Here is a 12,934-nt window from a genome sequence, read left to right as displayed (position 1 = left end):
AGCTCCCAACCTCTGGCCTATTACCAATTGCCAAAATTGAAAAAAAAAAAAAATTACATTATCGAGTCTGTTTTTGTTTTGAACATAAAATTCATGCCAAAAGGGGTTGAGATTAAAACTATACATGCTAAATAATTTAGAATAAACTAAGATATAAAATTCCTTAACTTTGGTGAATGACCCACGATCAGTAACACCAAGGTTGTGCATTATATGATGTTATCTCTTTCCGTAGTATTTTATTATTTTATCGTAATGTATTTCATAATATTTTTTCCTCCTCTATTTTCTTTTCTGTTTCTCTCCTACTTTTATTAGTTTTGTTGTTAAACTAATTTTATGGTTTCTTTATGACTTTTATATATTCCTTCAATCTCTGATTTTTTTTCTTCTTCTCCTCTAAACTAATTTCAAAACTAACACTCATCGTGCCCATTGGGCTTTCTTTGGTTATCAGTAGCCCTAGTCTATGAATATTCTTTTTTTTCTCTTTTTACTTATATTTTTATTTTATATATATATATATCTTCTTCTTCTTCCAGTCACATAGTTCCCCGAGGAGCTGTTGTGGCCACCAACAAATTCCTTCAACTGCATCGATCATGTGCTATGTGAGTGGCATCGCAAAATGTCACACTCAAAGGTTCACTGATCCCATCCTTCCACCTAGTTGCAGGTCTTCCTTTAACAGCAGTTTTTGGAGTTGGTTTTGTTATGGTCTCTGTGGCATCAGATAATGTGGTGGTATGCCATTGCCTACAACATGGCCAATTTTGAAAGGGGCTGGCTTTAATCATCATGCATCCCACAAGATCCTCATGAAGAGGAAAGGTGACTACAGCAGAGCCCTGCTTAGTGCAGAAGGCTGATTACAATTGGTTTTCACCTGGTTTCAAGAGGTCATCTATGTATATAAATGGATATGTATTATTCATTAGATTCGCACAAGTAGTTATTATATCTTCAGTCAATGAATTTATTCATAAGATGATGCTATTATCCCTCTCCTTCCTTTTTTGATGTCTAATTAATGTCCAATATTTCCAACTAATTATGTTGAATATATTTTAAAATAACTTCCTCCCAAACCATAAAGCATGCAATGTTTTCTTACCATAAACATATTTTCATACTGATTCGCACAGTCTTAACTCCCAATGAATACATTTCTTACATTTTAAAATATTTGTTCCTGTATTTCAAATTTACACTCCTTTCATATGGCATTAACTGCTGCATAATCTTCTGTATTCTTCAACTGCGATAATTGTCAAACTGTTATTTTAATTTTAGAGCCTAAATATTTACCACACAGATATAACATATGCGTCTAATGAATCCTCTGTATGTCTTCTTCTGTATGGTAAGATATATTTTCAGTTTTTTATGCTTAAATCACCAAATTTTAATATAATTGAGAGCACATTTTAACACAGCCACTACACACAGTGCCACTATAGCCACTATACATATAGGGTCTGGCCCAAAATCGCGACAGGCCAGAATCCTGACAGTATCTACTACATTGTAAAAATATACGAATATAATTTTATATATTTATTAGTTTTTTAATAAGTAAAAATGTACCTTATTAGATTTTTTTTTTTTTTTTTTTATGTAAACCCCAAACATGAGAGGTATTAGAACCTATAGTACTTAGTACCGTGCTTGGGTTGGAGGTTGAGAAGATGAAAGAAGATATTTGTTGACATTGGACCTGAACTTCTGTAGACTGTAATTTTCAGGAAATACGTATGAAGGAAGGGTGTTTCCATCTAAAAAACCATGCAGAGGAAGCAATATTTGTAATGTGCTTGTACCAAGAGAGATTAGAAGTCAGGGTAATCCCCAAAAGAGATATATCATTTTGCCTAGAAATCGGAGTGTCACCAGAGATAAGCATAGGAGCAGAAGAATCCTTTTTGCGAGATATAAGACAAGACTGAGTTTTAGAAAGATTGAAATCAACTAAATTGTCTTTGCCCCACTGGAGAATTACCTGAAGATCGGCATTTAAGGAATTGGTAGCAGATTTTCGAGAAGTTGAAACTGATTGAGCGGGACAAGGTTTCTCAAAATGGAAAGTAGAATGCAATGTGCTATCATCCGCAAAACTATGGATAGGATTTCCAGTCAATGGAAGAAGGTCATTAATATATAAGAGGAAAAGAGTGGGAGAAAGAACTGAACCTTGGGAGACACCGGCATTAGTGGAGAAGTTAGAAGACAGAGAACCATCTACCATCACCCTCAATGAGCGATCAGAGAGAAAATTAGATAACCAATTACAAAAAAACAGTTGGCAAACCATAAGATGGAAGCTTGTTTAGAAGGCTTTTATGCCAAACACGATCGAAAGCCTTTGAGATGTCAAGAGCAACTGCTTGTGTTTCACCAAACTTTTCCGTTGAATTTGTCCATAAATGGGTAACATAAGCCAGAATATCACCAGTGGATTGACACTGACGGAATCCATACTGGCGATTATTGATCAGACGGAAGGTTTCTAGGTAGTTTAAAAGTTGGTGGTTAATTGATTTCTCCATTACTTTAGAAAGAGTAGAAGTAATTGCAGTGGGACAATAATTGGATGGGAGGGATTTGTCACCCTTTTTAGGAACTGGCTGGATATGAGCAAATTTCCAAGCAGAAGGAAAAACACCTTTGGAATAAGAAAGTGAAAAAAGGTGGCAAAGAACAGGAGTAAGTTCAGGACCACAAGTTTTGAGAACAAGTGGAGAAATACCATCGGGACCTGGAGCTTTCTTAGCATCAAGATTCATGAAAATCCTTCTGACATCCTTTTGACGGAAGACCACAGGAGGCATTGAATGGAGCGTGTTGGGAATGGTGGGAGGGGTTTTACCATGATCATTAATACATGAGTTGGGAGAAAAATGGGATGCTAGCAGGTCAGCTTTATCCTTGGCTGAAGTGACAACAGAACCATCTGGTTTGGACAGAGGTGGGAGCAGAGATGGGCAAAAGTTGCAGCCAATAGCTTTGGCAAGAGACCAGAATGCTCAGCTACCATTAGGGCAAGAAGCAAGTTTTCTACTCTTAGCCTGTTCAAACTCTAGTTTGGACTGATTAATAACTGCTTTACAATTGTTGCAAGCTTTGGTGTAGGCAGAAAATGAAACTGAAGAATTAGAAACAAGCCAATTACGATATGCAACATTCTTCTCTTGGACAGCCTTAGCACATTTATTGGAAAACCAAGGTTTAGAAAAAGGACAAGGTACCATCTCAGAGTCACCTTGTTCTGCAAATTCCAGACACTGCAATTTGCAGAACTTAAGCTTTTCTTGGTAACAGCAACCCTTTGTTCCACTCACTAATCTCATTGCTCTTCTCTGTACTCATTCCAGCAGTTCTGCATCTTTCCTAAAATGAGGCCACCATACCTATATGCAGTACTCAAGGTGTGGCCTGACCATTGCCTTATACAAGGGGATAATCACCTCCTTATCCTTGTTAGCAAAATTGCTATAAATCATTGACAAGATCCCATGAGCTACTCTTGCACCTGTCTGCACTGCTCGGAAAACTTCATATCTGATTGCACCAATAGCTAAACAGACCTGACAGTGGTGAATCATTGTCAATATAAGTGCGTCTATAAGATTCTTTCTGTGGCAACAAAGCCCCTTCTTCTGCCAGCATAGACCTTAGCTCACCAAGTGACCAAGGAATTGGCTGTTGGCGTGCAATGCGATGACCAAGGGTCCCACACATGTTTGATTGTATTTAAGACTGGCAATCATGCTGGCCATGGAAGTCATTGGATATCTTCAATGCTTCAAGATATTCCTCCATCACTTGAGCTCTATGTGCAGTTTCTTTTCATGCATGACAACACCATGCGTGAAAAGAAAATCTGAGCCAACCGCACCCCTAAAAAGTTGCACACAGGGTTTGAGGATCTGTTCTTAGTATCACTGTGCAGTTATGGTACCGCTATCAAAATCACAAAGAGGGGTGTGGCAGTTGATCATTATTCCCCCCCCACACGAGAACAATGCCTCCACCGCAAGTGTCCCTTTTCTGATGATGGAGGGATAGTACATTCCTCATTGTCTCCAGATGAAATAATGTCTAGAATCTGTTTGTAGGCTAAAATGGAACTCATCAGAGAACAGAACTGTACTGTATTTGTCAGGGCTCCAAATTGTGTGTTCGTAGCACCAAATTCAATGAGCTTTGCAGTGGTTTTGGGTTCAAGAGACAGTTGATTACAGGGCATTGTAGTGTTCTGTCTTGTTGTTAGAGTGAGATAACGGTCTGTTCTGGTTGATATAGCCCTCCGGCAACCTTGGCCAGCTCTTCTTCTAATGGTTCCTGTCTGCTGAAACTACTTCCATAGTGCCAAGATGACACATTAAGCTAACATGGCACCTCTGCCTGCAACTGCCCGGCTTCAAGTCAGCCAATGGCCTACCATCTCAGAGTCATCTAAATGTTGATGACTTGACATCCTGAGTACTGGAGATGATGTGGTTATTCCAATCAGCAAGCCAAAAAATGGGAATGAAGTGATGTGGTTGCAACCTGTGTTTTTATAGGCATGAATAATTTGCATTATGTGCCGCTCTGTAAGGTGGTAGATCACTGTGTGTATCAATACTTGGAATTTGCAGGATGCCTATTATATCAGTTATTCACCTTTGCAACACTGTTCAAAATAAAATATTCATGAAAGACATTTTGTTTTGTTAATTTTGTCGAGCAGTGTATATATAGCATTATAGTTTCTGTTGGCAGTAGTCTCATTTCTGATTAGGCTTTAAAGTCAAGGTTCAGTATTACCCTGAAACATTGCCAAATGGTTTAAAGTATGTATTGAAGTGGAAACATTTTAATAAATATCTTAAATCAGTATAACATGGCATAAGTGTATATTTTAATTATTATTAATAATTACTAATTAATTAGTTATAAGTTAATTAGATATTTACTTTTTTGCTTCTGTTAATTATAGAAAATAAAAAAAAGTTAATTAAAAAATCTAATTCCTTCTGTTAGCCATCAAAATTTTATATTTTTAAATGAAGCTATTTTACAAGAAAGATTATATCACTAATTTTGTTCTTATATAATTCTCTTTATTGAATTCAATCTTTTTTTCTTACCAAAAGAATAAAAATACTCAATCTTTGTTGAAGAACAGTTAAATAATTTTAATATGAATTTAAACTATGATAATTTTTTTATAATGATTATTAATTTCTCCTGTGAATTTGGTGGTGTAGTGCTCATTATTGATATATCTCTCTTACAGTCAAAGCTATTAAAATATGGAATAAGTGGTACTCCTTGTATATAACTTTCAGTATGAAGTTTTTTAAAAAGTATGTTATGTATTTTAACTACACAGTCATGATTAATATTTTTTGAGATATGCTTGTGATCATATTCTATTTCACTGAAATATAATTCACATGAATGTTGTATTAATTGATGCATATGGTCATGCTGATTTTAGTGCATTGATTTGGCATTGAGTTCTCAATTTGTCTTATTTGCTATGTAACATATATTTCATATTTGATTTTTAAGTTATAATTTTGTAATTCAGTTTTTTATATTTTCTAATGTTAGAATCCCATCCTTGAAGAATTAACACCAGATTACAGAAATCTCAGTAAAAGGGAGTTGAGCCTATTTCCTTTAGAATTTAAGTAGGTAATAAATTTTATAATTTAAAAAATGATTCCTAGAAGCATTGTATATACGTTAAGTAGAGTATCTCTAAAATTCATGATTTAAAATTATGCACACAAAATTGTAGTCAATATTTCATTATTTACTACTGTTGGTTTAAGTATGAATGAACATGTGCTGAAGGATAGTATCATTATCACTGTGTGAATGTCACTTTCTTACAGTGCTTGAAGAGCTTCCACAGATGCTTTCAAATATAATATTTAAAAAACAAAAATCTCTTAATATGAGGTATGGTAAATGAGGAAGTCTTTCACCTAGAAAGGAGCAAAGTATAAACGAATTTTCACACTGCTTCAGATATCTGTGTAGAGGGAGAGCCCATCATGCCGTATTGAAAGCATATAACTTATTCCATTTGCAGGTTTTTCTTATAAACGATCCCATGGGATAGCTGAGAACTAGAGTGTTGTGAATCATCTGGAGCAATAGTATCAGAAACATCATGAATTTTATTTTGACTAATTGAGGTGTCTATGCATTTGGAAATCTGCCCAGAATTTGTAGAATTATTTTTATCAGTTCAAAGGTTGTTACTAGACCATTGGTGGTTCTTTTCTTACTAGCATGTTACCTTGACTTTATTTTTTTTGCGTTTTCTTTATATTAGAGGCACTCAACATTGAAATGTAAGAAATTCTTCTGGGGTTATATGAGAGACCTTTGAATAGTTGTCTAAACACCACTGAATGTTCACATGTAAGCCTTAGGTGGTTCTTTTGTAGTATTATGATTTACTTGGATAACCTTTACAGTTAGCTGTTATCTACTTATATAAAGTTTATTGAATGTGCAACTTGTAGTTATTGATCTCTTCATTAGGTTGTGCATTGCAACATGATTCTTTATGTAGTTTATGGACACTTCTTTACTACATTAAGATGTTGTTGGATTTCAGTCTTATCATTTGATATTTTACTGGTTCCACCTTCTGTACACCTATAACTCCAAGGTGATAAATGCACTTTTATGAATTCAGAGGCTTTTGTGATTTTTTGTAATTGTCAAATTATTAATAGTTGTTTTGTGTTTATGAACAGCATCCTGAAAATTATGTTTTGTTTTAATATAATTTCTGCATCTTTCTTTTTTTAATTACATAAGATGTAAAATTTTGTTTATAAAATAGGTTGAAGTTTATTTTACTATTTGAAAGGGATATATAAAAGAATTTTATAGCTTTTCTTTAATTTTATAGTTTTAAATGTCTTCCCATCATTTATGAATTACAATCAAATTCAGTTATAAATTCATTGAGAAGACCACAATATTATTGATTTTATAACCAAGCAACGTTATAAGTGGGCAACTAACTGCACTTATCTGGCAATCACATCTGTGGGTTACAGTGGTATGTTTCACATTGAGTTGGGACTCACAGGGTGTTTCATAGGTCATATTCAACTGCAGTCAAGAAGTAGCACATTTATTTCCTTCTTAATGGTTTCACCTTGTCTAAAATGTAGGTTATTATACTGTACTGTATTTTGCTTAAATAATTTACAATAATTAATTTACTATATCTTATTCTTGTTTTTACTGAACAAAAATGATAGTGTGGAAGTAACTGCATAGTTGAAGAAAATTGCAATGAATATTTATGGCTGTTTAGTAGATCTCTATTCTGAGAAGTGAGTTTATGAAATCATTGAATTAATGGCCAAATTGGGTCTCAAGAACTTTGGTGCAGAGCGAGGGAAGAACTGAAGAGCAAAGGAAAACTGTTAATGCCACCTACGAACTGCCAAAATGAATTGGCATTATTAATTTGTTACTGATTGACTAACAAGGTGTGTATAGTAGCATTTGATGATTTAACTGAATCAGCAATACATAGAAAAGTCCATGCCTACTTATTTCATAATAAATTTCCTATAATAAATCATTTGCTGATGATGATAAGCACTTTTCCTTGATCAAAAAAAAAAGAAAAAAAATGGAAGTATTGCCATGTTCTACTTGCAGCTTGTTAAAGTCACCATATCATTTTATTACCAAAGCAGTGAAAATCCTGGCAAAGAGGATTTCAACTGCCAAAGTAAAGTTTATTTCATAGGCCATATAATGTTTGCTATATTAAAATTATCAAAATAAGTTCTTATTCTTGTAATATTGTTGCTTTTGAGTTGGCATAACGAAAATATTTTTCATCATTTGTCATAAGATAGAGAATTTAGTCTGTTCATGACATCATTGATTTCTCATATTGTGAGACTCTTTTTGATGCTTTGGTGTTGTGTTATAACCATCGCAACTTATGCGCCATCAAACCCCCATAGCTTTGATGTTGCTACATATAAATGGCACTACTCATAAGAAAAATGTAATTTTACTTATTTGTAATGCACTGCATTCCTCCATCCAAGTAGACAGTTGAGGACTATTGCTATCTCATAGGTGGATGGGTAGGATCTTCATCAATACAGTTTAAGTGTAATACAATTTAAATTTGCCAGATGAGAGATACCAAGTGATGTTGATCATTTGCAATTTAAAAAAAAAAAACACTTATGTAAGTTGAAAGTCTATTTTAAATAGTTGATAAATACAAATATCATCACTCTGTCCATTTTCCCTAAAGTAGGCATTGTGCAAGATAAACTTCGGTTTGCATTTTCAGATCCAAGTTTAAAAAGTCTTTTCATAATGGCATTAATTTCTTATTTTGTAAGAGAATTACAATGATTTGTTTTAATGTTTCATTACAATTAAACAGCACTTCTTGTCACGTGAGCAGTAAGATGTGATTTACTGTCTATGTGGTACCATGCCACCAAGCGATACAATCATTTTTATTTTAAGGATCATCAGGTGAGCTGAACTTAAATTCTAGGTCAGTGATGATTTAATTAATTTAAAAAAATAATTTAAATGATGAATTATAAATAAATAGCATAATATTTCTTTTATGAGAAATTCTTTTTGTTCCAAAGCAATTACACCTGGAAACATCTTAATGAAAGATTAAGAGATAATGGAATCTGTGGTTAAAGGAGTATTGCAGGATTATCTTAACAGGATTGGAATTACTGTATATGGAACTCACAGCATGGGTTTGTTAAGGTGGGAATCCTGTACAACCAATCTGATTAGCTACTATGATGCAGTAACAAAAGAACTGGATCCAAACAATAATTTTGAGATCATATACTTAGGTTTCAGTAAAGTTTTTGATACTGTTTCTTATGAAAGTCTGCTGTACAAATTGAAGTAGCGTGGCATTAGGGATGAGTTGGTGCTATAGATAAAAGGATGATCGAGTGGCAGAAGACAGAGATGGTTATAAATGGGCACTGCTCTTTTTAGATTAAGTTTATGGTACAGTAATACCCCGAAGTTACGCGATAGGTGGGTCCGACGAAAATTGCGTAAGTCGAATTCGCGTAAGTCGGGGTACAACTTTGCATATAAATACATATAAATTTTGCTTAATTGGGACCAAGGACTAACAAAAACACTAGTTTAGAAGAAAATTCTGCCGCCATTTTTGTTGCTGTGCCAAGTGCCGTCCGCGTGTCACTTGAAATCCATCGGGCGAGGAGAGGAGGGGGAACACAGTTGGGCGGAGTCACAACCCGCCAATCATTGCTTTTCCCCTCCTCTCCTCGCCGCCATTTTGAAAGGGGTACCCGTTTCTGAATCTCTACCAACTAGGGCTCACAATATTGGTCAAAATCTTAATACCAGTATTTTGATATTTTTAATTTATGAAACCAGGATACTGGTATTAATATCGGTATTCCAAAAAAAACATTTTTCGCAATAAATTTTGATGACATTTAGGTGCAATAAAGTAAGGAAAAAAGAAGTAATTACTTGAATTCATATTTTAAATCAAACTTTTATTACAATAATAAATATTCTAGCAAAAATGATTAAACTTACAGTTATTCTAAAAACAAAAAAAATAAGCACGCATCCACACTACCTGTCCGAATAAAGTGAGCTCTTAAGAAACTCAATAGTGTTATGGTTTAAACTGGATCTAATTTTGGTACATATTTAATTAGTGGCAGAAAACGTCCTTTTGGATTCTTTTCTGCTTTGTACTGAGATAGTGGTAGACAGTTGCAGTTTAACCCCCCCATTATTCCCTCATCTTCAAAACATCTTATATCAAAAAATCTTAAAAATAAAATATATTTCCTTTTTGACTTTTTATGGCACTATATCCATATTAACGAAAGAAAGGGACTGACGGTTAAGCTTGGTGAGGAAACCAAATCTAAGTTGTGAGGGGGGGGGGTTATTTATTCATTTATTAATTTTTATTTTCTTGTACCTTAGTATTGCCGTCAGTGACCATTGCTATGATTTTCGTACAGCAGCTCCCCTCAAGCACTAAGCCCCACAAGCTACCTGATTGCATTAAAAAATTAGAATTTCTAGGAGCTGAGGGATATTCTCCCTCACACACATGAGTATATATATTATATATTGTATATATATTATATGTGAGCTGTCAGTTTCTCAAGAGCAATGACACAAATATAATACAAAAACCATTTATCATACAAAACTACTTACAATACATAACTGGTATTCATTTACATCTAATCTATTCATTTTTCTCATTTAATCTGTTAATACATGCTATCATTTCCATAAAATTTCTCTCAATTAACAATCTCAACTTTCTCTCTACAGCTTCAAACACTAAACTAATTCAATATTAATCATTTCCTCATATTTCTCTTAATCACCAATATAAATTCTCTTCACATAGCAATCCATAAGTTGCTAACTTAATGCTAAGTGTTCCATGTAATCTCTCTTAATTTAGCAATATCAACTTTCTTTGCAATTTCAACCAATAAACCAACTCAATACTGAACATTTCCTTATTTCTCGTGTTTCTTCAATTTCAACCTTACTCTAAAATAATCTCCCACTTTATCTAAATACCATTTCCAATACAACACAGTTCAGAGGACTTACCTTCCATGGAGTGCAGTGATGTCTCTCTCTCTCTCACATCTTTTCAGTTGAACTCTGCATCTCTGCTATATAGCTCTTCCAGTACTGTCATATTTCGGGATTTCGAGAACAGTTCTCTGTTAATATTGAAGGAAATTACTGCAGCAGTAGTAGAAACCTGGGGCACTATCTGACCAGCTTGTTATTCAACTTTCACATTAACTTCTAGCATAGGAACATGCCCGGCAAAACCCTTCACTATATAGCTGGACACTCCCAGAACTGGACCCAAACTGAATCCAGAACTACCACTGGAAGTCTGCAATCCCTCTGAACAACAACCACAAACCCCCTCTTTTGGTCTGAGCACCTTATTTATTTCCTTCTCATTTATTTATATATTGAATTGATTGCAAGTTACAATTGCCCCATTGTACTACTTTTTTTTTATGGAAGCTTATGTGCAAACCTCAGAGGGGTTTGCACGCATTTACCTATCTCCCCCTATCTAATTTAAACCTGACCTAATCACAGTGTTATTTTTTAAACTCACTCTTCTTCCTTTGGTGGGAAAAACAGAATATTTTTCCCACACAATGAAATGCTTTCATCTTTTACCTCAAGATCACCTGTTCACAATACCTTTGAACTGCTCCATACCGACACCCTTTCCCAAAATGCACTAAGTGTCGCATCCTCAAGTAGCAGTGTGATAGAGGGATTAAACTATTGTTTAGAAGCTTTTAATTTTAACCCTTCCACACCTGCCATACCACTGTTCACCATATTCTTTAATTGCACTACCAGGCCTACTGTCACTAATGGAAATGTTTCCGTAATGACGTAGTAGTAGTAGTAGTAGTAACCGTGGCATGTGATGCAAGAAAGGAAGCGTATGAACTTATGCAGCATCAGCCAAAAAAAAAAAAAAAAAAATTTGCACAACCATTCCCTCTAAATGTTTGTCCAGTTCCTCCTTAAATTTATTCAACCCATCAACCTCCACAACAACAGATGGAAGTTTGTTCCAGCAATTAACCACCTGCTGGCTAAAGGCAAATTTCCACACATCTATTCTACAGCTGTCTTTCCTCAATTTGAATTTATGCTCCTTCAGGTTTGTAATCTGAACAAGTGGAAGAATCCCATCAGAATTCAGCATGCTCGACTCATTCAAGGTCTTATACACCTAAATCAGATCCTCGCAGGCGCTGCAATTTGCAGAACTTAAGCCTCTCTTGGTAAGAGTATCTCTTCATTCTCCTCACCAATCTTGTGGCCCTTCTCTGTACACGCTCAAGCAAATCTACATCCTTCCTAAAATGAGGCCTCCAGACCTGTACACAGTACTCAAGGCATGGCCTGGCCATTGCCTTATACAGAGGGACAATCACCTCCTTTTCCTTGCTAGCAAAATTCCTGTATATCATTGACAAAACCCCATGACCTGCTCTGGCAGCCTGTCTAAACATTTATTATTGTTTTCATTATTGCTTAAGTGCTTTACTTCCATACACACTGCACTTACTAAGAGAAATATATTTGTAAGATTTTTATGTCTTACAGTTTCATGATGTTTTCAGGTTTCCTTTGCATTTGTACTGTGTATAACAATCCCTCATTTGCAAATTCAGCAGTAGTAATGATTTATTGTTGTCGATTTTATAACTTTTATGTGAATAAATCATGGATAATTAATTTTTAAATTAGTACCGAAAAATCGGTATTTCTGTATCAATACCAGGATTTGAATACCGGAAAAAATGACCAGTATTCGGGATCCCGGAATCTCGGTATTGTAATCCCTACATATAACTGCAAATAAATTAGAAAACCAGATAGTTTATGTTTATATGTCTAGTATAAAATCATAGAAACAAAATATTGTGAAATACAGTACTTTTAGCATTATAACATAAACTAAAAATATGCAATAAAGGTCTATTATTTTAATTGAATTTTTCTCACTTTGAAGGACCTTTTGCAAGACACTGCTTTACAGGCAGGGTGAGAAAAATTCATAGCTCTATTTCTATATTTAGATAAGATTCTATTAGACAATACCCATGAACGAATTGGAGAAGTTGTAAAAGGTTACAGATTTATATCCTGCAGAATTGTTAAAAAATGATTTTTCAAATATTTTTTAAAATATCAACAGATATTTGAAAAATTTTGTTTGTTCTCCAGTGCTAACCACTGGAAGACAAACCAAAAAACTCAGAGGTGTGATGTCATGAAGTGGCCCATACTTTTTTAGAAGTTTGTAATTGGAGATTCTCTGTTATTTTCG

The 12,934-nt window shown here is 34.5% G+C and overlaps 1 protein-coding gene across 4 annotated transcripts in view; it reads left to right on the top strand.

The window, feature by feature from the left end:
- Positions 1-12,934, top strand: part of Daao1 (D-amino acid oxidase 1) — a 126,997-nt gene that overhangs the window by 47,877 nt on the left and 66,186 nt on the right. For all 4 annotated transcript variants that reach the window (XM_090378736.1, XM_090378738.1, XM_090378739.1 and 1 more), the window contains exon 4: positions 5,602-5,681. In XM_090378736.1, coding sequence (XP_090234862.1) covers positions 5,602-5,681 — 80 coding nt within the window. The remainder of the gene's footprint in view (positions 1-5,601; positions 5,682-12,934) is intronic.

This window comes from Mastigoproctus giganteus, chromosome 7 (assembly GCF_048544385.1).
Source record: "Mastigoproctus giganteus isolate SK-2022 chromosome 7, ASM4854438v1, whole genome shotgun sequence".
In the NCBI taxonomy this organism is placed as follows: Eukaryota; Metazoa; Arthropoda; class Arachnida; order Uropygi; family Thelyphonidae; genus Mastigoproctus; species Mastigoproctus giganteus.
Note: the sequence above shows the minus strand (reverse complement) of the source record. Positions and strands in the feature narration are given on the sequence as shown.